We start from the raw sequence: 25,714 nt of genomic DNA on the forward strand, positions 1-25,714 counted from the left end.
AGGGAATTTTGAGGTTTTACCTAGACCAAGCTCATTATTTCTAATTGTGGATGGAACTCGAAAGTATGACATTTGTGGATGGAACTTGAAACTGTGACATTGTAGATGGAAGTTGAAACTAGAATGGTGGAATGAATGTATAACAAGCAAGGCCAGATGGTCTTGGAATAGGCAAGCTAATTGTGGATGGAACTCAAAAGTGAGACATTTTGAATGGAACTTGAAATTGGAATGGTGGAATGAATGTATAACAAGCAGGGCCAGATGGTCATGGAATATGCAAGCAATTGCAGATCCATTAATTTTGCGCTACATGGAGGTTTTGTTCTAATGTGTTTGAACAATAGATTGGTGAAGAGGATGGAGTTCATTGACTTTAATGAGTAGAGAGTAGTGCATGTTCATGTAGCTTAGTCCCGTTGGTGTGCGGAGGAGTTAGGGGTGCATTTTAGGGAGAAGGATAGCGGCTTCTGAAGGGTTTTACAAACCCAAGTAGGAGTTGGATACTTTGGAAGAGGAGCAAGAGCTATCTAAGAGTAGTTGGGTTAACAATGTCAATATGATCAGCAAGAAGAAGAGGTGTATGAAGAGGGTGACTTGTAACATTGACAAGCCTGGAATTAGCAGGCAATTGCAAAAATAGAGTCTTTCCTATCTTAAGCTTTTAAGTTCTGATCAATTTTAGGAGGCCAATGATGGGAGCAAGATGAAGATTGAAACTTGGGGTGGACTTCTTTGTTTGAAAATTGTATTTGAGCATGGAAAAATTATTGTTGGAAAGAGCAAGGTGTAACTTCAAATAGGAACATGTCATTGAGGTTGGAGGAGAAATCAAATGTTGATGTTGAGATAGGTCTCTTTATACTCTTTGGTTTAGGCTTCACTTTGATTCATCCTTGCTCTTCATATCCTTCAAATGTCTAAAGAGAAGTTCACAAAGTTTGTTTGACCCTAGTGTAGTAGGATCTGAGAGAGATGTAGGTATTTCCTTTGAAACAAATTGCCCTAGGTCAAATATTATATTCTTCAATAGCTTCAGAAGGACGCAGTAGATCTATAGGCCATCTCATTGACATAGCTATCAGGAGCACTCTTTTGATCACCATATGGGCGGGGGCTTGATCCTATATGAGCCAAGTATTTAGACAAGAAACATCATGTGCAAATTTCATATCAGCAAAGAAGGCTTGTTCTCAACATGATAGCTAAAGTCAAAGTTTTCTAAGAAGACTAAAACTACAACATTGATCCTTGAGAGGCCAGATTTGAGTTGACAAGAGAGTAGGGCAGCATGAATCAAGGCTAAAGGGAGATTGTCATGCAAAACAAGAGCAGTACAGGGCTGATTGCAAGAAGAAAAGAGTAGGGAGATGACTTCTGGACATGCTAATGATTGGCAGATAGCTAAGCACAACAATGTAGCAAGCTAAGAGCAACTAGGAAGAATTGAGTGTAAGCCTCTGGAGCACCTACAACAAGCTACAAAGAGAACAATAATGTAGGAATTTCTAGCTATTTAGTAAAGCATTTAGAGGGCTATCTTTAATGCTTGTCATCTAGACCATCACGTATGGAAGGAATTGGCTAGAAAATTGTGTGTTGTAACAAGAGAGTTGTGAGGTAGAATAAATAGGTGAAGGCAAGGATTTGCAATGTTTTGTATGGAGACATCTAGGATGATCTTCAATGGAGTCACATGAATGCAAAATGTAATCTTATCTAATGAGCATCTTTAGTGTTAAACAAAGGTGGTCTCTGTAGATGCAAACAATGTCCAATGTTGTAGTAGAGTGGTTGATGGAACTTTGAGCATAGAGCTGGACCTTGTGGAAAGAGAAGATATGGAATTTGAACTTTTTGAAGCAATGAATTAGCAAGGGACAAGTAAGTGCTCATCTCTAGCTTGATTTTGATTTGTTGTTGAGCCTTTATAGCTGTGATGATAACCATGTATGATCATAGAGTTTCTATCTGATAGTCATGCTTGTGAGGATTTAAGTGCAAGTGGGTATTGATATAAGGAAACTCTTACAATGATATACAATTGGACATTTGCATGCAACTATGGGCATCTTAAACATTAGTCTTGTTCTTGTAGAATCTAGTGATCTAGGCAAAGAATTTTTATGCATGATGCTTATGCTGTGAGACTTCCCCAAGGGCTCCCCCCTCATTCAAAGAGGTAGAGATTCATGTTGACCATTTAGCATTAATACATAGCATAGTAGAGGCTGATGCAATTTCCAGCATTTCTCACAAAGCATTGACTTTTCATCAAGAGGAGCACCCAATACAGTGGGTCTTGATTATGTAGTGGATGTGAATGGCATTGATAGTGAAGTTGGCTATAATTATTATGTGTGGCATCAAAGACCACTTCAATTTTTGTTGAAGGATGCCAAAGGGTGTTCATCTTACAGGAATCAAATTGGCTACTTTGAATCTACATCGTACTCCTATTATGTTTTTCTTTTCATCTAAATAAGTTATTTTACTTTGATTGTGGAGAAAGTAAGCTGTTTAGGTGAGGGGTTACTACAAAAAGCTCCCCATATTTATTGGCTAGATGTTGCAAGAAGCGTTGGTTTTAAGTAGGTACAATAGACCGACTTGTAGAAGGGGGGACTCCATAATCAAAGAAGGCTATTGGAAAGAGAGGGCTACCGTAGATGATATACAAGTGTCGAAGGACACAATAGGTGAGGAGAACAATGAAGAATGGGATCAATTGGGTGGTTTGAAAGGAGGCTCAATGGGCTGATTGGATCTAAGCACATATGCATGTAGGACTACTATCATTTGTGTATTCAAGGAGAGCGTTGAATCAAAAGGGCTATGGACATCATCCTTTTAGAAATGGAATTGAGGCAATAAATGAACAATATGTGAGTGGAACAATACTAGAGCAAGTTTGCACGTTTCTTTGAGTATCTCATTAAATCTTAGATTAGAAGTAATGTTTAAGCATATGTACTAATTACTATTCCTAGTTTCTAGCTTGAAAAATATTGGCAGCTGCATAAGAATGTTGGCAACATGCTATAGAGTGGACAATAGAGCAAAAAGTAAATTAAAAAACTTGTGGATGAATATGACTATCGAAAATAGGATAAGAATGGTTGCAACAACAAGGAGTTGATATCTTGTATGTATCCAGAAGGCAAAATGTACAACATGCTAAGTGATGAAGACTATTGCAGCTCATGACATCAGCCTCCACAAGCCACAAGCAAGTGACCCACAAAAAAAATGAAGTCATGTTCCCTCCACTTTTTGGTTGCCTTTCTTCTGTTCTCTCTTTTCTAAAATTGTTGTCTCTTATAACATAATCACTTTAAAGGAGGGTGTGTTACAATGATATCTTTTGTAGATGAAACCACATAGGTTTGTTGCATGATATAACCTTGAGAAATTGTGTGAGTATCTCGCATTTCATATGCCACACTTGATGATACCATAGGACAATATTTCAATGCTAGATTTACCTACTCAAGTCATTGTTTCAACATGACCAAGGGGATCTTAATATACCCATGACTGTGCTCATTGGCCTCCTATAAATGCTAGGGAAGAGCTTTGTGGTGGTTTGCCAATGCTTGATGTTTGAGTTGGGCCAACATTGTCTTTATGCACTAGGTTTTTCTCCTTCCAAGTGTACAAAATGAGCATCTTGATTCTCTGTTAGTAGCAAATAATGATGTAGGAGTTGCTAGCTTGAAGTGTAACTAATTATGGCTTAGGACTTTACACCACTAGTTTGCGAGATTTAGCTAGGCCTCACAATAATTTCTTTAGTGCACTATAATAAGGAGAGCATTGGACATTAGTGTGTTTCTAAGAGGTGCAATCTTTTAAAGCATTAAAGTATCTATTTTGACCATGTTAATGACTAGATTATTTTCCTTGGATGCATGTGTTCTATCCCCCATGCAATCTATATGTTAATGACAAGATTGTTTTCCTTGGATGCAGTTGTTCTATCCCCAATGCAATCTATATGTTGTCCAAGTTTCGTGGCTATAGTGGATTATAGTGTGGTAAATAGATTTGCCATGTTTCTATCTTGTTTGACCTTGCCTTTTGCACAATAAGAATTAGTAAAAATGTTACTCTTGCTGTGTCTTTAGCTGGATCATTGCATGCTACTATCTCACTTTGTCCTTGGAAGTCTCTTTGTGTCTTGAAAGGTTGTTGAGATATTGGAGCTATAGACAAGGGCACAAAATTTCAAAGATTATAAGCCAAGAAACCACTAATGTAGAGATTCATATGCAAAGGCCAAAGCAAAGGATCCAATGATGTATAGGTCCATTGCCTCAATAGGTAACAAGAGGTAGGCCCTTAAACACAATTGATGCAGCAAGCTAGATTTGTTAATGTAGCTAAGGATCTTTCCATAGGGAGCTTGTATAAAGACTAGATAAGGAGTGTGCTCTGTAGAGTAGTTTTTCAGGAAAGACCTCAGTGCTTAATGGCTTTGATCGATGGAAGGACCAGTAGACATATGGTGAAAGTCTAGGAGCAATACATATGGGCCTCTATAGGAGACATTGGTTGCACCCAAGAACTAGTTTTTGTAGCAATAACAAATGATGATAGAAATCTCCTAGCAACAATACATTTTCTTTCTAATTTTCGTATTTTCCATGTGATGCAGATTGCATGGCCATTCCTTAATGTAGCAAAGTTGCTCCGAGTGATGTTGGCATAATCAATAAAGGTAGGAATACAACCAGTCCTTATGAATGCCCTTTATTGAGCACTCTACTTAGAGCACATGCATATGAAGTATGCCCATGAGTGCAAATAACTAGATTTCCTATGTGATTCCCTAGTTTCTCTAACTAGGAAATGTTCCATTTTTTTTTGTTACTTACTTTCCCTACTTATGTGTATTTTTAACTAGGCAATAGATAGGGAATTTCTTTTTTTTTTCCTATGTAGGGAATGATTAAAAAGTTCATTGTGTAGTATTTTGTGCAGCTTGTAGTGCATGAGTTAAAGCCATGCATAAATGAACTTTATGTAAAAGATGCAGGATGGGATGAGTTCAAGAAAGCTCTAAAGGAGAAGTTTTTTTAATTGAAGATACATATTTGATGACTTGTGGGGCATTCATGGAGTGGGTTACGAAACCCAACAAATGTCTTGCAACTACAAAGCTTTTATGCAAGTTTGAGCACCAAATTGGTTAATTGGATACTGCATAGTAATATGCTCTTGAATTTGAGGAGATAGAATTAGTTTTATAGTTCGCAAATCTTGCTTTGCAATTGAGCTTAGAATAAATTTTGGAAGATGAGACTACTAAGTAGGATTTAAAGATTGAATAGCAAGATGTTAAGGATGATGCCTCTATGTTTGTCAAGAGATAGAGGAGGCATGCGAAGATGCATGTTGGGTCTATGCTTTCAGCCATAAGCAATGCTATAGAGCATGCATGAAAGCAATCTATTTCTATATCCATTCCAATCAAAGAAGATGTTATGGATGAATTGGTCAAAGCTATGTGAGATTTACAGCTAAAGCTCACAAAGCTGGAAGGAAAGGGGTGTCCTATAGCTCTGAGAGCCCCAATCCACCATGAAGACTTTATTTGATAGTGTATTTGGGATGATAGCACTAAGCATGAGCATAGGGATTGTGAGAAGTATAAGGATACACTAGAAAAGAGTTTGATTTTCTTCAAGGATGGAAAAATTCATCTCTGAGAACTATGTCCACCACTCAATCCAAACTTTGGAAAGGGTGGGATGCAAAAACTAGTTGATAACATGGGTGTATGCAATGGCGATGATGTAGTAGAAGTTGCTAATTTTGGTATTCAGATGGAGAAAGATCCTAGATTATTGCTACATCAAGAAAGATAGCTAAAATTGGATCTCATGTTATGCATACAATAGAAATGATAAGGTAGCTAGGGTTGAATTAAATGATGCAAAAAGTGTATTTGTGAGATGACAAGTTGGGATGCCCTAGTAGATTCTTTCTTTGTTTATACATACCTAGCTAAGTCAAGAATACATATGTCATTGTAGAAGAGAACATGAAAAGAGATTATGGGAATCCAAGTATCTCAAAGAGCATTACAAGAGGGAGTGGAAGGTCTGATTTAGATCATATTTGTATTGGAGACAAGCCATGTTGTGTTGCATCCTTCACAGCATATTAGCTAAAAAGACATTTACACATGAATATTTGAAGAAGCCTCACATGTAGCTGGTCGAAGATATGCATCATGGTAGTGTTGTGCTATCATGGTCCTCGATAGCTTAATCTCTAGTTGATGTTATTTTGGTTGATATGCTTAATTGAATTCCATAAAAAATGTGGTGCAATAAGAACATGACTCCAAGATGATAGTGTGGTCTCTTAAGCACCCAAAAGGAGAAATTTTTTATGGACATTATAGCCGAAAAAAATGAATTCATCTACTCTAATGCTTTAACATAATATTACCTATACATGCAAAAAAGGAATTGCTAAGAACATTTATGTTGTTCTTTGGAACGATCAAATACCATAAGTTTGTGACTTTAAAAGATAAATCGTGTATCCAAGAGTAGGTTAGTTTCTCACTTATTAATTTGTAGTGCTTAGAAGGATGCATAGGTGCCTAAGAGCATATATCACTTTGATGATTTAAAGGCTTGGTTTCAACTTATTAAACCTATCTCTAAATGAAGAAGCCCTCCTACATTTTTTGCAAGGGTTATTAGGTAGCACATGACTAATTAAGAAGTAGACCCATTCTTAGTAGCTTGTAGATATTTTCTTTAACCCTCTTTCATACTATGGAAAAGACTACCCATGAATATGGTCTCCATGAGCACGAGGCTAATAATACGTAACCAATTCCTAAATGTGCTAAGTATATTCAAAAGTATGTTAGTTACTAACTCTCCTTTGTTTCAACAACTTAACTTTTATCATTACAAAAGTAGTAACAATTCTTTCTTATAGCTTTTTTGTAAAATGTTATATTGGGCAACTATAGTCTAAAATCACATGGACAATTGTGTGCATAGTTTTCTTACAAGATTACAACATGTGTGTGTGTGTGTGTGTGCGCGCGTGTGCATGAGTGATTGGATTCATAAATTTAAAGTATATCTTGATTTAAGACTTTTAGTAATGACCATTACGGTGTGATAGTTGGTCCTAGATGTAATCATAATTAGTTATCAAACAAAAGCTAATCATGGTAGTCCTAAATACATTCATAATTAGTTATGTAACAAAAGCTTACAAGTCATGATTTGTGTAAGTAATATGAGGGTAGATTTCTCTAGAAGGTAGTTGCTTTTGGGCCTCACTAGACTCTATATGGATTAGCATCCACTATGATAGCACTCGTGGAGATCTATTACTATTGCTAGCTTCTTGTCTTTATAGGAACGACATTCAACTTTGGGAAGACATCTAGGATTTCCAAACAAAACAATGGTTAGAACCAAGAACAATGAATTTCACAAGCTGTTTGTCCTTTAGAGAATAGCAGCTTGGCATCAATACCTCTATCAAGCCATCTAGTTGAGAGGGGAGTTCAATGGCAATACCATTCTCTACAAGTAAGAATCATCTACGATGATTATAGCCATCATCCACCGATATGATCATCTAATGCAACAAACACATCTCTAATAAGACCTTGATAATCATAAGCATCCCCAACAAATGGTGTCTATAGAGCAAGCTCTAATATGCTACCATCGATATTGAGTGCCAAGGGACTAGTATTTCTCTAGAAGGGTAATGTTAAGCCTTAAAATTGAAGACGCTCTTGAAGTGTGCATTTCTCTCCCTAGAATAAGCTCTTGGCAAGGCGCTCGCTAGTTCTTTGGCTCTTGCATACACACACTTTAGGTTTGCGTGTCCACACTCATCTTGTTGAAAAGTATGCATTTCTCTCACTAGAATAAGCTTTTGGCAAGGCGCTCGCCAATTCTTTGGCTCTTGCATTTTCTCGATTGCGCAAGTGGTTATTATCGAACTATAGAGTCTAGACGTGGGATGGATGGCTCGAAAACCCTAGACTTGCAAACCTTGCTCGCACACATGATGAGAGCAAAGAACCCAACGGTAAGCTAAAACGCGTTCACGGGCCTAGGCCCCAGCCTATAATGGGCGACAGTGGGGCGCCTCACGAATCCCAAGATGTTAAATACTGACGTGATAAATAAGCTTATTGCCCGCGTTTTCTGTTCGGTCGTCTAGCTGGCCAGGCTGGGTGGCTGGCTGCACGGAAAAAGCTCTTTCTTCCAGCTGCGCCAGAGGACACGAAACAAACCGCTCACCTTCCTCTTCACTCTTTCCGATTCACGACATAGCTTCTCTCTCGTCGCGCCTCACACTACACAGCTCCTATACATACCCCCTCTTTGCTCGATCTATACCGGGCTATTCATCCTTATCGATCTCTCACTCGTTCCACTGTGCACATACGCACAGCTCACACACACTCTCTACAGTCTCACATCCCCTCTTTCTTGCCCCCGCGCCCCGCCCCCTAGTCCGTCAAATCTTATAGCCTCTGATATCACACTCTGATCTCAGCGTCACACACGACGCAGGAAGAGAGATAGAGCGTCAGACACAACGCAGGGAGGGAGAGAGAGTGAGCCTCCTGGTCAACATGCAGGCACTGACACTCATAAGAAAATCTAATTCGTCCCCGTCGCTCCGGCCGGCCCTGCGGCATCTCTGCGACATCAATGTGGTCCTCGGCCCCTTCTTCTTCTTCGTTCTCTCGACGACCATTAGTACAGTAGCTATAAGCGCGGCAGCTGCGGCGAGCAGCGGTAGCTTCGCGGAGAACTTCGCGGTGTCGTGGGCGCCGTCGAACGTGCGGTTCTCGCCGTCGGGAGGGGAGCTGCAGCTGGTGTTGGACCAGAACACAGGTAACTAGATATAATAAGTGGCTTATTGGCAGCAGCAGCCTATCACTTATGCTGATATTGTGTAGTGTTGGGTGTAACATTGGAGGAGAATGTCGAGTTATAGTAATTAGTGACTTGTGTGCAACTGTAGGCTCGGGATTTGCCTCGAAGGAGAGCTACCTGTTCGGCAACATCGACATGCAGATCAAGCTGGTACCGGGGGACTCGGCGGGCACGGTGACAGCCTATTATGTAAGCTTTTATTCAATCTCCGCCCAAAACGAACGATTGAGCTAGCTAGAATTTTAGATTACATGACTCGAATGCCGATGTTCGGATTCAATACGTATAAATCAGCCTCATTCGTATTTACGGGCGCAAAATGCAGCTGTCGTCGGAGACGTCCAACCACGACGAGCTGGACTTCGAGTTCCTGGGGAACTCGTCGGGGCAACCCTACGTGCTGCAGACGAACGTATTCTCCAACGGGGTGGGCGGGCGCGAGCAGCGGATCTACCTTTGGTTCGACCCCACCGAGGACTTCCACACCTACTCCGTTTCCTGGAGCAAGCAGCGCATCCTGTAAGCATCAACGCTAGCAAGCTGCTGCACTCGCCAGTACTTATCTTGTCACATGGAGGATATATGTTATTAGGACTCCCATCTAGCTCAATCAGTTTGGAAGCATTCTAAGGGTACGAAGATGATGTGAATGGTAGCTAATCTGTTCGTGCCACGCGCTGCAGGTTCCTGGTGGACGGAGTGCCCATCCGCGGCTTTGTCAACAGCGAGGCGGCTGGCGTACCCTACCTGAAGCAGCAGCCCCTCCGCGTCTTCTCCAGCATCTGGAACGGCGACAGCTGGGCCACGCAAGGGGGCCGGGTGAAGATCAATTGGGAGCACTCCCCCTTCGTCGCGTCCTACCGCAACTTCCAAGCCCGTGCCTGCATCGCCTCCCCGTCTTCTCCCGCTTCCATCTCCGCCTGTTCCTACAGCCCCGAGGCGATTAATTCCACCCCCGCAGGCGCAGCTGCTGCCTCCATCACAGCTACGTCTACGGGCTCCTCCCCAAAGTCGTCCGCTCAGCTGATCAACAACAGGCTGGCGTGGGTGAAGAGGAAGCTGATGGTGTACGACTACTGCTCCGACCACGCCCGCTACCCCGTCGCACCGCCCGAATGCACGCGCCCGCTCTTCTGAGCCTCGATATACCCCCGAGTCTGCAATACGTATTCAAACATTCGTTCACATCCACGGCCAATAACGCGTGGCAGCCTCCGATTCGAGACAGCGCCCGCCCCGCCCCGCCCCCTTTCTCCTCGCGTACATTTAGAAAAGGATTCAATCGTAAAATATTTCTCTACAATATCGCGCTTTACTGTCTGTGATTAAATGAGTGACTGCACCCGCCACATTTTCCTGAGGCAACCAAGAACTTTGTATAGAAGGATATCTCCAAACAATTTCCGGACGCAACCAACATTTTTGCATGGAACGATACCTACAGTGAATTACAACAGTTTTGTGCCCACCTTTCTATTCTACTGAATCTCGACAAAGTATTTGTACGGTCTTAGGCGCAGTCTGCCTCGCCCGCGAGAAGTTGAATGGGGTAGTCATCACATCACAAGCTGTGCCCTCATTTGGTAATAGATATTGGAATTATTTATCATTGGTTGCGCGACTCCACATCACGTTATCCTTTGCGAAGACGAAACTAGGCGGGGCTTAAGAGAATCAAAAAAGCTATCCTTGGTTGGCTTGGAGATCGATGCGTATGTTGGTAAAATACAACTACTCTTAGAAATCATATCGTTATTAAGAGTAGCTGGCCATTGAAATAGTATCATGCTAGTTAGTGGATGGCCTACCATCACAATCGTGTTCTCCTTCGGCTTGGTTTTGTTCTAGCACATTGCCAAATACCAATCCCTTGACGTGGGGTAGGCGTTGGATGGCTCATTAATTTTTTGAAAAGATCGCTTTGAAGTTGACAAGAAAAGTATGATAAAGTGCATGAAAATGTCACTTGTTTTACTCGCCTTAGTCTTTGGCATCCCCCGGCCCCAAAAAGTACACTAGTTTCGCACTACTAGTGGTGCTATTGACCCTAGTGCAGAGCCAAGTCTTGACAATCATTAGTCCAAGGAGAAACTCATCTACATATGGGTGCCAAACATTTGCTCTAGTCGAATCCCAATGTTAAAGGTTAATATTCCATTAGGGTCAAAATGATTCAAATTTCAAAAAAGTACTTTTATTAATCATTAGATTAACAATGTAAGTATCATTCATAAAGTTGATATCAAAGTCTTTAGTTGCTTCAGTGCTAAGTCTTGACATTCGTCAGGTCCAAGGAGAAACTCATCTACATATGGGTGCAAAACATTTGCTCTAGTCGAATCCCAATGTTAAAGGTTAATATTCCATTAGGGTCAAAATGATTCAAATTTCAAAAAAGTACTTTTATTAATCTTTATGAATCTAAAGTCAATATCAAAGTCTTCAGTTGCTTCTTGAAGACAAATAATCATTGTAAGATGCCATTTCTTTTGAAGGCTAGATTCAGATGACACTCTTAATAATCTATCAAAAATACCCTTGACAACTTTGATAAAAGCTATCCTTAGAAAGCTATCCTTAGAATAAATAATATGCTACGTAGATCTCTGGGCCTTTCTTATCTCACTAAAATACTTTTGCATATAGTAAAACCTAGAATTTATTTTTCTCATTGGCTCAGAAGACTCACTTCTTTGAGCAAAAGAGGATCTAGCTTGATCGATTGGTTGGTTAGGTGCTCTAGGGGAGGCTGAAACCTTGGTAGTTAGAGAAGAGGAATGTCCAGCAAGATCATAGGGTTGATCATTAACCACATGGATATTGCCTTAAGTAGGAGGAGAAGACACAATCTTTGTACTTGATTACTTTGATTACATAGCAGGAGACTGGGAAAAACTAAGGGTAGGAGGGATCTTAGAAGCAACAACCTTTGGAACCTCTAATGGCAGTTAGAGGAGAGGAATGTCCAGCAAGATCATCGGGTTGATCATTAACCACATGGACATTGCCTTAAATAGGAGGAGAAGACACAAACTCTATACTTGATTACTTTGATTATATAGCAGGAGACCGGGGAAAACTAAGGGTAGGAGGGATCTTAAGAGCAACAGCCTTTGGAACCTCTAATGGCCTTGAATCTTGTCCATTATCCTTGCTCTCAATATAAACTTTCCTTGTTGTCTACTTTGTCCTTGCCATCAATGCCTTGAAAATGACAGAAAGAGCAAACAAAAAATATTTGATTGGGAGCATAGCAAGGTGTGAGGATTTTGGGGTCAAAAGTCTACCACGAGGGTAAGAGACAGTAGGGTGAAGGGAGATTCAGGGGGAGAGAAGTAGATGGAAGAGAAGGGGTTTAAAGAAATAAAAGATATAGAAGAATACCCATAGAGGTGCATTCTGACAATTTATTTCTACATCTTGAGAAGATAAATCCCTTGTAGACCAAACACATGATAAAACAGTAACTTCCTCTTTGTTTCTTAGACCCCCAATTTGATGCTTCTGTTGGCTCCGAAAGGGAGGTAAAATACTAGGACACCTCGTCACAATTCTCCTAGATTACTTCTTCTTCTTCTCCTAGTTTGGAGTGGTGTTTGCTATCTGTAAACCGTGATTTGTGCATCGGGTGATTTCGCCAATCCTTCTTTTTGCATAAAATCCCCCAAAAGTGACTGAAAGCCACTTGCTTTCTTTTAGATGTCACCCTATTCTGAATGAGGATGCACTCTAGAGTTCTTCACATTGTGTGCGCATATGGATGCATTGAAAAAAATTGTGCCTAGCCTAGTCTACAAATGCATGTGCATTATGCAAGATGAAAAAATAATTCTTTGATTAGTTTACGATCCTTGACCTCACGTCTCATCATTTAACAAAGATGAAATGTTGTACTCCGCTCCACCCACCCAAAATCTCACAATCACTCAACAGAAAAAAGGGTCCTCATGATGTTGACTAAGAAAACAACCCATCTCACAATTGTAGGCATCCTTCACAACCCTCAAACTCAACCAACCACCTTTCCTACTCATCATGAGGTTCCTAATTTGGTGATGAAATTCTTAACTCTCGTGCGTGTAAGGAATTGTGTATGCACAATGAAGGTGCTCTCTCAAGTGCATGTGCATCTAAGATTTATTGCATATAGTTGTAGCAAGCATCTTGCTAGGCTAGTGCTCAACAATGGTGCAATAAGTGCATCAACCCAACCCATGGCATGGAAGTAATTGATAAATTTAGGAGATGACCCCCAAGTGCAATGTATTTGACAAGTGTAACGTGAAGTGCTCCAAAACCCATAATCCCCTTAATGTGCAAAGATGTTGACAAGAAGATATACTTGTTTTAGAATGTCCATTAACTTCCATCAAAGTCATGATCTAATTTGTCTAGGAAAACACCATCTCGACTAAGGCTATCAAGTTTTCAAGCTCTACAAATCCAAAGTAATGACACAAACAATTGTTGCGCTAGACAAACTCAAAAAATCTAGCTACAAAATAACAAAACAAACAGTCGCACAAATAACTAAGCTATCAAAATCCTACCTATCTAATGTTTCTCTAGGGGTTTTTAGTTTACACAATGCTTGGCATAGTTAGCCCTGCCCCTAGTCTCCAAGCATTTATGCACAATAGTTGCTTTCATAAATTGATACTACATCTATCATCCATTTAGTTTGCTCATTCTTTTGTTCTTCTTGTTTCTGGTGTTGACCACTCGTCCAATTGAATTGTCATCAACCTTGAGACATAATTTTTTAATCTATATCCATTGATTCTTTGTTTATGTGCCTTTCTATCTAAATATTCTAATGCATAAGTCCCATTTTTATATGTTTCAATGACCGTGAATGGTCCTTCCCATTTGGTTTGGAATTTCTTTTGGAAAGTATAATCTAACTTGTTGTTATATCTTGAAATCAAATGCCATTTTTTAATATGTTTATTTTCTATTATTTTATTAATTTGTTGAAAATTTCTTTCTTGACTTCTTTCATAATGATCACATGCCTCTTTTTTGTTCAATTGTTCTTCTTATAATTGCAACAATCTCTCTGTGAAATAAATTTTTTCCTCACCCTCATTTAATTTTTCAAACATCCTCAAAGTTAGTATTTCTACTTATATTGGTAAGAAGACTCCTCTTCCATAAACCATCTTAAATGGAGAAAATCTTGTACTCTCTTTCTTGGCTAAACCATAAGCCCATAAAGCACTTGGTAGCTCAATATCCCATGTTTGAGGATGGTCTTTTTTCATTTTTGACAACATTCTTATTAACTCACCATTGAATCGCTTATTTAGACCATTATACTAAGGATAATATAGTGAAGTAAATAATTTGTTATCTTCATTTTCTCACATAGATAATCAATCAATCTTCTTTGAAGCATGGTCCCCTATTAGACAGAATCTCTAAAGGTGTCCCAAACTTATGTCCTCATATATGAATTTACCCACATCAATGGATTTTATGTTTTTAACTGCTTTAGCTCTGCCCAATGAGAAAGGTTATCAAATGTAGTCAAAATGTATATCTTCTTTCCTCTTGATGTATGTGGTTATGGACTGATTGCATCTATTCCCCAATTTTCAAAAATATCATAAATAAGAGTTAGTTTTCTTATTTATGGTTTTAATATTTTCTTACTCATTCTCTGACATTCATGACATGATTTACACCAATGATTGACATCTTTATGCACACCTGGCCACATATATCCTTCAGTATATATTTTTTGAAGAGTTATTTTGTAGGAATTATGTCCTCCACATGCTCCCTCATGATTATTTTCAAGAATATGATATATTTTCTCCTTCCAAGGTACTCTTCTCAAAATTAAATCCACTTATTGGCATAAAGAATATCATTCACTAAATTTTACCTTCCAGTTCTTCTAAAAAACCCATATTTCTTGTCTTTAGGAATGTTGGATGGTACTCTCCGTGTTAAGAAAAATTCTTCTTTCAATTCAAGGGTTTCTCTTCCTCTATACAAAGGAAAATTTTCTTTAATAGTAAATAGTTGACAGACTGCTTCTTGGGCTGCATTATGAGCTTCCTAATTCTCTTCCTTAGCTATGTGTTCCAAGATTCAAATTGATTTAAATCTCTCTGAATTTTAGTACACATTCTCTTAAGTTTGGGATTCTGGATTTGCCAACATTTGAGAAATTTATTAACTAAAAGTAGAGCAATCTCCTCTAATCCTCAATCTTTAAATTCCCATCCTTTGACAAAGTAAGATAGCTGCATGCAAGGTTGCATATTTAGCTTCATTATTACTGGTTGCCTCAAGTTTAACGGTTTCTTTCCTTATCAACTTTCGTGTGGATCATAAACTGCAATCCATCCTGATGATGCTTGATGTGATTTTCAATATGATCCATCAAAGTACATTAAAAATGAGTTTTCAGTCTTTGGTTTAACTTATTCTTTGTCTCCAAAATTTCCTTTAACAAGAATGAACATTAAAAATGAGTTTTCAGTCTTTGGTTTAACTTATTCTTTGTCTCCAAAATTTCCTATAAGTCAAAATATATGCTATTGTAGCTCGAATTGAATCCTTGACTTGAAATTTATACTAAAATTCCTCAAGTTCAACAATCCATTTTATAACTCTCATCGAAAGATTTGAGTTGTTTACTAATTGTGGCAATAGTGTATAGCTTGTCAGAATTGTAAGGGGTTTTTGTAGTAAATACCTTCTAAACTTCTGCAAGAAAATATTCCTGGGGAGGTCAGTTATAAATATATGTATGTATCACATGAGTTCAACATAAGGGATTTTAAAAATACCACTTTTACACTTTTTCACATACAGAAGGGTCCCATATAAAGGGGTTACTTACACATTGAATATAAAAGAGTTATGTTTTATTAATGAAAAATTCGTAGATAAGGATATTTATAAATAGGCCATGAATGCACGTGATATAGAGTGTATACATATAGTGAATTACCCGGGCAAATATTGTACTAATAACTACAGATTCAATTTCAATATATGTTATTTCTACTTGCAACTTTACTTGACTTGCAAAATAGATAGATCTCATGTATTGAGGATTCTTTCCTTGTTGCATAAGGACTGCTCCAATAGCATCTTCTCCTATTGATGGATTTATAAAAAAATCCTTTTCCTAATCAAGTGCATGGATTGATGATGCATGGCCTACAATTTTCTTAACTTGTTGAAATACTTCCTCAAACACTATATTAGGGAATTGGGGAATTCTCATATAGTTTGGAAATTCCCAATAAGTTAATATTTGGTCACATGGTCAAATCTTGTCCCCTTACTTGAAAGTGGAGTCTACTCTAATTACTATATAGGTTGTCTTTCCAAGTCCCACTTTGAGGCATGGGTTAATATTTAGCCACATGACCAAATATTTACCTCTTATTTGAAAGTGGGACTTGGGAGATTCCCAAATTCTCTAATATGGTATTCTCAGCTTCTACTCTTCACTTTAAAGGATCTTTCTTAGCTATCATTTGCAATGAATGGAGTAATTAAGATGCCAAACATATAAATCTTGACAAATATCTTACATTATGAATGAAAGTCATAAGCTTCTTTGTATTTATAGGTGATACTAAAGTAACTAGAGCTTTAACCTTTTTAGGATTCGGTTTAATTCCATTTTCAAAAACCACATGACCAAGAAGTTTCCTTTTTGTTTGAGCTATCTTACATTTTTTTGGATTTAATTGACAACCATACCTGTCCATTCTTTCAAATACTTTATCTAGCTTTTCACAATGTTCAAGTCTTGTACTATGTACACAAATATCATCAATGAAATCTCTTACAAACTTCCCTAGAAAAGGAGCTAGCCCTTTTTTTACCCTCCCTTGATACTAAGACGGCTCATTACTAAGTCCAAAAGGTAAAACTCTATAACAAAACATCCCCATGGTGTTATAAAAGTTGTTTTTCTCTAATTTTTAGGAGCAATGTATAATTGAAAGTAACCTGAACAACCATCACAAACATTGTACATTTCACATCCCGCAATTGTATTCAAGATCTCATCAATGAAAGGAAGTGGATAATGGTTTCCCTTTATGATAACGTTTAGAGGTTTATAGTTTACACAAATTTGCCAACCTCCAATTTTCTTTAGTACTATGACTATGGTGCTTACCCATTTAAAATGTTCAACATGATAAATAAATCCTACTTGCAATAACTTTTCAACCTCTTCTTTCAAAATACACATTTTTTCTAAAGTCAAGGGCTTTAGTTTTTTATAAATTGGCTTTGTATCTTCCTTAAGTTCAATTTTTAGCCCTTCCCCTTGCATACCTTTGATTTCTATGTAAGAAGTTACCAAGAGATTTGGATATTTATCGATAACGGTTTCACATTGTTTTCTCTCTCCTTCAATTAGGTCACAACTCAACCTTTTCCCCAACAACTCTCATTTTTCTGATGAAACTTGAGGTCGTTCCATCAATCTTTCTAATTTCTCTAGTTTCCCTTCTTCATCTTCTCTGATCATTATGCTCTCATGAACTTCTTCCGTTTTTACATTTATAACTTGAGCTCTTCTTTTTTCTTCCTCAATATTCTTTGAAAGTTCTTCTTCAGATGATAATTCTTCATTCTTTAGCAAAAACAAAAGTACTTTTGCTGATTGAAGTATTCTATTTTTCTAAATTTCTAGATATGCTTGATATTATTGATTGACTGACATGTGTTCTTGACTTCTCTATGGTGTCTAAGGATTTTTCCTTTTTTTTTTTCACTTCCTCTATTATTATTGATGAAGCCTCTAGGTTTGAGTCACTTTTTGAACTCTCATCCTCACTTTCATCTTCCTCCCAACTATCACTTTCTTTCTATTCTTCTTCTTCTTCACTATCATCTTCATTCACTAGTTCATTTCTTGAAGCCATGTCAAACTTCTTTGCTATTCCTCTACCATCATAAATCTTTATGATTACTATCCTCCAATCCTATATTGCACCTACTTTCCCAAGCCAAGGTCTACCTAGGATAAGTGAAAAAACACCCAAACCGACTAGCATAACATGACAAGTTATTTTCATAGCTACTCCATACACCTTGCCTTCCAAATTTTGAATTATTCCTATGTATTTCACTTTAGCATGATTTGCAAGCCTAATCCAAAATCCAAATCCTGCAATTATTTGGAGTTTAAATTGTTCTATACATGCTTGTGTAATCACACTAACTTGTGCTCCTCCTGATATCAATATATACCTCTCTTATATTCTAATTTTTATTCTAGGCATCAACCATAGGAAAAATATTAAGTAACTCCTCTACACTCAAAATTAATACTGTTTCTTTTCTTTTTTCTCTCTCTTTTGGAATCACTAATTTCTTTCATTGTCCTCTCATCCTAGGACACAACTCCATTAGTTGAGCAAATGTTATATCAACTTTTCTTCCCATTAAATCCTTTATTAGGCCATAGTCACTTTCCCCTTCCCTAAGATGTTTCACGAGCGGTGTTCAAGAAAAATCCTCTCACACAACTTGAAAATGAGATGACTAGGAGTGTCGGTAAAATGGTTGACTTTGTTTCTCAACGTAATTTGCAACAAAATAAATGGTCAAATATGTACAAGCTCACAATATGAAACCACAAGACATATATTAAACTGTGAATTAATGAAACAACCTTGCATTTTCACAAAAAATTGCATAGCCACCTACCAATTAACTCTTAAATCCTCAGGCTTCTTGTAGGCCAAAGTGTGTGCCAATAGGTTGCATCTTCTCCAACCCTATTTTCTGTTAGTGCCACTCTCCTCTCCTCACAAGCTACAAGTTTTCAAAAATCCAAGAGAAGGACTCTTTGCTCTTTGTTTTTCCCCCTTTATATAGATAAATACCTTCCTCTCTTCACATAACGTGTATGTATTTAAAACACTTAGGCTTTTTGTTTGCTTTTAAGGATTTTTAAGCTTTCAAACTTTTTAAATGCTTTTTTTTTTTTCATGTAGGTCGATATCCTGCTCTCTAAAAACACCCATGATGGCTCATCGAGGATCCTCTCCATCAAAATGTGAGCTGATGGTCACCCTATGATCATTGAAATATGTAGGCAGGTCAGCCTACTCAACAACTCATTGTGAGAATCATGTTGATGAAGACTCAGAGCTCCTGATCTTGCTACCACTCCATTCCATAATCTACATTTCTGTGTGTCATTTACAAGCCACCTGGTTTGGAATCACCCCTCTTTTGAACAACAATCAACTTTCCAAAATTGCAACATCCTTAATAGGCCCCCTCGACACACAGGCCAAATTTCTACACAGCCTTCCACAAAAAAAAAAACCATATCTCTGTCAACATTCACCTCTGTTAGCAAACATGCCAGTGCCCTACCATAAGACAATGAAACGCCATCGATCTCCTCCATCAACATCTAGATAATCTTAACAATCCAACTCCTTCATCATGTGTTGTGCCCCCTTCATCATGTCCCTCAGCTTTGTAAGCCATCTTCAATTATTATCATGCCAACTCCTCCTTTTGTAAGTAACATGAGCCAACCAGTTTGCCCCCATGATGCTATCTATAGTTTAAGTTCCTCCGAAGGACATGTAGGCCATTTAAATGAATATGCTACCCAACATTGCATTTTCAATAATGGATGCCTCTTATATGCATATACGTCTTCGAATTCTTTGGTCCAAAAAAACTACTTTCATAATAGTTGCATGCATTATATAAGTTTTAAAGCTTTAAGTGCTATTATCTCTTTGCAATGCTACAAAAACGTTTTTTCAATCACCCTTTAACAGTTGATAGTTCTTCTCTTTTTAAATTCCTAAACTCTGTTTCCCTCGAGACACTCACCAAGCTACTCTTTTTCCATATCTTTAGGCTCTTTTAGTGATAAACCAAACGAGCCTCCGTGATTATCCTCATCATAATCTTCAATGAAAGTAGGCATATACTGTTCCAAATCAAGAAATTGAGGCTGTATCTATCTTTCACCTATCCTCTTAGGTAATTGTTTTTTTTTTGGCGGGTTTCAACTAGTGTTCCTTGCTTCTTTCTTGTTAGTTCATGTAGGATTACTCTTTTTGGTGGTTGCTTTTTTGAGCACTTGAAACATCGCTTAGCTGATATGTATACAAGTAACTCTTTCCTTTCTTTACACCCACTGTCTCCCTTTAGCCTTCAACAAGTGAATTTCCTCATACATATTTGCTTTTGTCTCAATGCATTGTGTCCTAGCAACAATATGTTGTTGAAGATGAACTCTATGCTCAATCACACATGATTTAAGAAGAAGTGCAATATTGAAAATCCATGCCATGTAATTATACAAACAATGCCACACACAAAGTTATGGATATGTTGAAAATTTTTGCCTAGCCTAGTCTACAAATGCCCATGCATTATGCAAGATGCAAAAAAAATTCCTTAATTACTTTACAATCCTTAACCTCACCTCTCATCACTTACAGTAAGGAAGAATTGTTCTACTCTGCTCCACCTGCCCAAACTCTCACAATCACTCAACAAAAAAAAGGTCCTCATGATGTTGACCAAGAAAACAACCCATCTCAGAACTGTAGGCATCCTTCACGACCCTCAAGCTCACCCAACCACCTTTTTCACTCATCTTGAGGTTCCTAATTTGATGATGAAATTCTCAACTCTCGTGCATGCAAAAAGCTATGTATGCACAATGAAGGTGCTCTCTGAAGTGTGCATGTATCTAAGATTTACTACATGTAGATGTAGCCGGCATCATGCCCTGCTAGTGCTCAAAAATGGTGGAATAAGTGCATCAACCCAACCCATGACATGGAAGTAATTGATAGATTTAGGCCATGACCCTTGAGTATAGTGTATCTGATGAGTGCAACGTGAAGTGCTTGTGAATCCATAATCTGCCCTGATGTGTAAAGTTATCGACATGAAAATATACCCATTTTAGGATGTCTAATAACTTTTATCATAGTCCTGCTCTAATCTGTCCAGGAAAACACCAATCTCTCGACCAAAGCTATCAAGTTTTCAAGATCTACAAATCCAAAATAATGATACAAACAATTGTTGCCCTACATAAACACAAAAAATCTAGCTACAAAACAATAAAACAAATAGTTGCACAAATAACTAAGCTACCAAAATCCTATCTTTCTAATGTTTCTTTAGGGGTTTTCAGTTTATGCAAAAGCACTTGATAACAGCCAAAAAGGTGACCCTCATATAAATTAGAAGATGAGGGCAACTAATCGCTGACCCCTTCAATGAATCAAACATTCTCTCATTAATCACATCTGAGCAACCAAATTTGACAGTTTTATTATTTCAAAATCTCAAATAATTAGCAACTTAATCATTTTCTTAAAAGTCCCTTTTTATAAGTGTGTGTGTGTGTGTGTGTGTGTGTGTGTGTGTGTATCAAGACCTAAAATGGGCCCAACACTGGCTCTGAGCACTAGCTAGGCCTCTCTATACTTAAAGAACACACCCCTCGGCCTCATGGACAAGAGCATCTAAGGGACACATTGCCCTAACTTCTATCGTGAAATTCACGTTTGGTTTAAATTGTAGTCCAACGGTTGAGCCTTCCCTACACTCCTCTGAGTAAGTCCCTATACATATCTTGGTGTAAAAACACCACGTAAACATAGATGGAAGGAGAGACTCCTCAGTTGTTGAATGCCATGGCCCCATTGCGGCTCTCCTACACCTCGGGGATTGGCCCCTCAATACGCTGCTAACACAAGTAACATGTACGTCACAAACTCCACTCTTGTGTTCAAACGTTCTAAGAGATAAGATATTTCCTCACTTAACAGTTCCCACGGAAACCGATAATCCAAACCTACAGCTTAGGTATCTCGCACACTCCACGTGGGTCATATGTATAAGAAAAAAATTGCAATGCATCAAGGAATGACCATGTGACATGCGCAATGCAACTATGTATGAATCCTATTGCTCAAACATTTTATGATCTAGCAAACAACCTTGTGAAGTGCAAAAACATTTCTTTCAATGATTTTAGCCCTACAAATAGTGTTGCGTTGCTAAGGGTCAGCACCGAGCATCCTTGTGCTACTAGATCCTCTTACACTTACATTATAAATGTCCTATATGATATGCACAAGCAAATAGAATATAATTTTTAATGTTATTAGCAACTAATCAACATCAAAATCCCTCTTTCCCCCTACCATTTAGGTTATGCATTGTTGATAGGTATAGAGAGCGGTTTTTACATGTGTTTTTCTTGTAAAAGCGGTAAAAACTATACTTAACACAAAGAAAAGGCGTATTTCTCATGCTCCAGCTATGTTATATATCCACAAACATAAAGCATATTTTTTCTTAATTTTCTAGCGCAAAAACCTAAAATTTTCTGTTTTTACACTATATTTCTTCATTGGTTTAAACAAAAAATTTCATATTTCTTATGGATTGAGACTGATCACAATTACCAAGAATTTATTTTATATTCATTTTTAATCCATATGAGCCCCAAAATCACAAATTTATAACAAAATCTCCAAAATTTATCATTTTTATGAAAATCACATAATTGTGGGTTTTGCATGTTTTGATATAAATTATTAAATGACTATTTTTTATTTTCTTCAAGATTTTTAATATATTTCAATATTATCAATCAAAGGCAACCATTTCCAAACAATTCTATCAAACATCTATCATAAAACAAATAAATCTACTACTTACGCATAGAATCACGGTTTTGGAGACGCATATTTCATGATTGGGAGGCCGCCGCTGACACTCGTTCTTGGCCGTTGATGCTCTCTCACAACCCGATCTACGATCTCCTTTGCTCTGGTACCATCATTCTATCCGCATCTTGAATCAAAATCCACCCCCTTTTCTCCCCATAGAATCATGTGTGTACAGGCAGGAAGAGGAGAGAGGAGAGAGGAGAGAGGAGAGAGAAAGACTAAAAATCAGATTTTTTGTTCCCTTCATGAAAATCAACATGGTTACACCCAAAATGGAGCCCTTAGGGAGTATATTAGGAATGTGCAGTCAATTCTCCCTCAACCCCGGCATATAGAAGAGGCACAATTCTCAAGAAAAATGGGGCGCAAAAACATTTGGGCCCTCTCCCTACTCACGATGAGTTTTTGGGTTTTCTTTCATTAATCAAGATTAAGGTTTTAAAGGTTAAAATATCTAGTTCAGTTTCTCATGTTCACACTACAATCGAAGTGGATTTTTCGCTTTTGGAGGGGCAAACGAGCTCCGATTTGAGATCCATCTAGCCGGATGGCTTTGTGACATCAAAATCTATAAACCTAGGACCCGTGACACACTTTCTGGCTCCCAGATCATGTAGTTACTTCATAACGCAAAAGCTTACGGGGATTAAATGGGGGGGTCAAATGGACTCCGATTGACGAATCGAGATTTGCGTTGACTTCCTGGCATCGAACTCCATTTTGGAAAATTCTAGCTCATCAATCTACAACTGTTTCATTTTGCATGAAAATTTGATCTTTTATGACCTCCCGGACTCTTTTTCGCTTCAAAAATTGTCTTTAAAATCTGCTTTCATTGGCAACCATGGGATGGGCAACTTAGCCCTTCAAATCCCATGAACTGATCTGCACAAACAACGACCAGAGAAAGCATCAAGCTGGCACAAAAAATATACTCAACAAAGCATAAGAAAAGCTCTCACCCTACCTCTTGACAGAATCAAGGCATGAAAATCCACAAGGGATAGGCCCAGCATAATCTGACAAAAATCCAGGGCAAGTCGCTAACCAACTACTCTAACATGGACTGGCTAAAAAGCCTATTAAAGAGGTCATCCTAGTGGTGATCTGAACTAACTTCCTAACTTAGGACAACTGGACCAGGACCTCGTATTAGGCGAGGACTCCTATAGCATGGTCATTATTTTTTCTTGTAACACATTTTTCTTTCAAGGTTTCCATACTTGGGCATGTAAAAAGGAGGGGCTGAGTGTAAAGTGACCCAAGGAGAGCAGGGCATCGGCCTCAGGTCCTGACTCGGTACCCAAGAACCTACCAAGCTCTCGCGAAGTGACACTTAATCCTTTTATTTCACTCACTTTTATTTTTACTCCAACCTTATTATTTCTTTTCGGCTAGCTACTACCCCTAAGAAGATAAGGCATTGAACTCGGGTCGTTGTCCCAAAAACCCACCAAGCCTACACAAGGCAATAATCAATGGCTTGTAAGAATTTTCTTCTTTTTTCTTCCTTTCTAACTGAGGGGTTAGAACCCTTTTTAACACACCTCCATAATTTTTATCTTTAGATATATTCAAATATTTCTATTCTTTGCTATTTTGGCCGGCTTCTCTAACTATCTCACACTAGCAGGGACTCCTAGGACAGCTGCCTAGCAAGCAGGAAGGACACGGTCACAAGAACTACCCTCAATCACAAGTCTTAAATGCATGACAATGTGTGAACAGGAGGTAGACAACTACTCAAATCTCCCCTAGATATACCTAACCAGACCCTAGGACTTCATGCCTTGATTGCTGATCCCCACAAACTAAAAGAAAATAGCTCCCACATACACATATAACACTATTAGCTTAAGAGGAAAACTCGAAAAGGTGACGACACCACTTGGAATGGCCACAAGAAGCTCCTACACAGCAAAGGCTCCCTCCAAGCACTTTGTCCAACTTGTGTGATGCAATCACTAAAATAGATTACCATTAAACATACATGCACCAAATAGACATATGGCCCCCTTGGCCTAAAGAGATATAACCATTCACAAAAGAAATGGCCCTCCTGGCCTAACATAAATCATTTTGTTCTTGCCAAATATGGTCTACATAGCATGTAAATTGTATCTCGTCAAAGTAACCAAGCTAAACCAAATTCACAAGTCCAAGCCTTCCTACTGATATAACCTTAGTATGGGCTATTCCTCTTTGTGTGCTATTAGCTCTTGAACGAATGACCTCCTTAGGTTTGAGTGTCTTATCATCCAAATAGACTGGTTGTTCCAACTTTCCAAAGGTCTCTCCTATAGAGAGATCCATGGATTTTGGCTCATTTAACCCTTTCCTATTTGGATTTTTGAATGTGTCATTGTTACTATCCAAATTAGGTAGGGATTCAATCCTATGCCCATCACAACGATGCATCCCAAAGCGGTGCACATTGCTAGATATATCATTATGGCCTTTGGTCTCATCCACTTGGGAATTGACGATGGTATATCCATTTGGAACTATTTGCTTGTCATCTATCACACCATCCACACTTTTAGATATTTTGGGTCTCCAAACCCATCTCCTTCTAATCTTTTCATGGCTTGATTGGTTGCCACACCAATCCTTCTATTTGTGTGATCTTTCATAGTGACCGATCTATCTCGTCTCGCTTGTTGCCTATCACTTCCCTTGAAGTAGATTCTTCTACTAAATTCAACTCTAGGTGGATCTTTACCATTGTAAATCCTAGGTTCCCTGTTACCCTAGTTCTCAATAAGACAGCCTCCACATGGTAGCATATATCAGCTATGTTGTGGGGCATCATCTCATTGACATGATTTTGTTTCAAACTTAGGCCACTGATGGGTTGCTTAACCACTCCACTTCCCCTATTAGGTATACACCCATTTCTATCTAGCTCATGGCTTTGGAACATGGGATTGGCTACATTAGGATGCCAAGGTCCGTGGGCCTTCGGGTCCTTATAGTTAATGCTAGGTTCTCCCTAATATACATGTCATTTGCACCTCCAGCATGCTTCACATTCAGCAAATGTTGCCAATC

At 38.4% G+C, this 25,714-nt stretch overlaps 1 protein-coding gene across 1 annotated transcript; it reads left to right on the forward strand.

Moving 5' to 3' along the window:
- The first annotated feature begins 8,219 nt into the window (after positions 1-8,219).
- On the forward strand, positions 8,220-10,887 carry LOC148036267 (putative xyloglucan endotransglucosylase/hydrolase protein 16). Its single transcript, XM_087678290.1, has 4 exons — positions 8,220-8,900; positions 9,031-9,131; positions 9,268-9,461; positions 9,626-10,887. The coding sequence occupies exons 1-4, from the start codon at positions 8,636-8,638 to the stop codon at positions 10,077-10,079; spliced, it is 1,014 nt and encodes a 337-aa protein (XP_087534416.1). The 5' UTR covers positions 8,220-8,635; the 3' UTR covers positions 10,080-10,887.
- The last annotated feature ends 14,827 nt before the right edge of the window (positions 10,888-25,714 follow it).

This window comes from Lygodium microphyllum, chromosome 5 (assembly GCF_053477565.2).
Source record: "Lygodium microphyllum isolate KBCC chromosome 5, Lygodium_microphyllum_v1.1.10, whole genome shotgun sequence".
Lineage (NCBI taxonomy): Eukaryota > Viridiplantae > Streptophyta > Polypodiopsida > Schizaeales > Lygodiaceae > Lygodium > Lygodium microphyllum.

Excerpts from the sequence above, each read along its gene's own strand:
- LOC148036267 (XM_087678290.1), top strand. The coding sequence starts at position 8,636 with ATGCAGGCACTGACACTCATAAGAAAATCTAATTCGTCCCCGTCGCTC. Across the intron at positions 8,901-9,030 it reads GGTGTTGGACCAGAACACAG|GCTCGGGATTTGCCTCGAAG; the intron begins GTAACTAGATAT and ends GTGCAACTGTAG. Across the intron at positions 9,132-9,267 it reads GCACGGTGACAGCCTATTAT|CTGTCGTCGGAGACGTCCAA; the intron begins GTAAGCTTTTAT and ends CGCAAAATGCAG.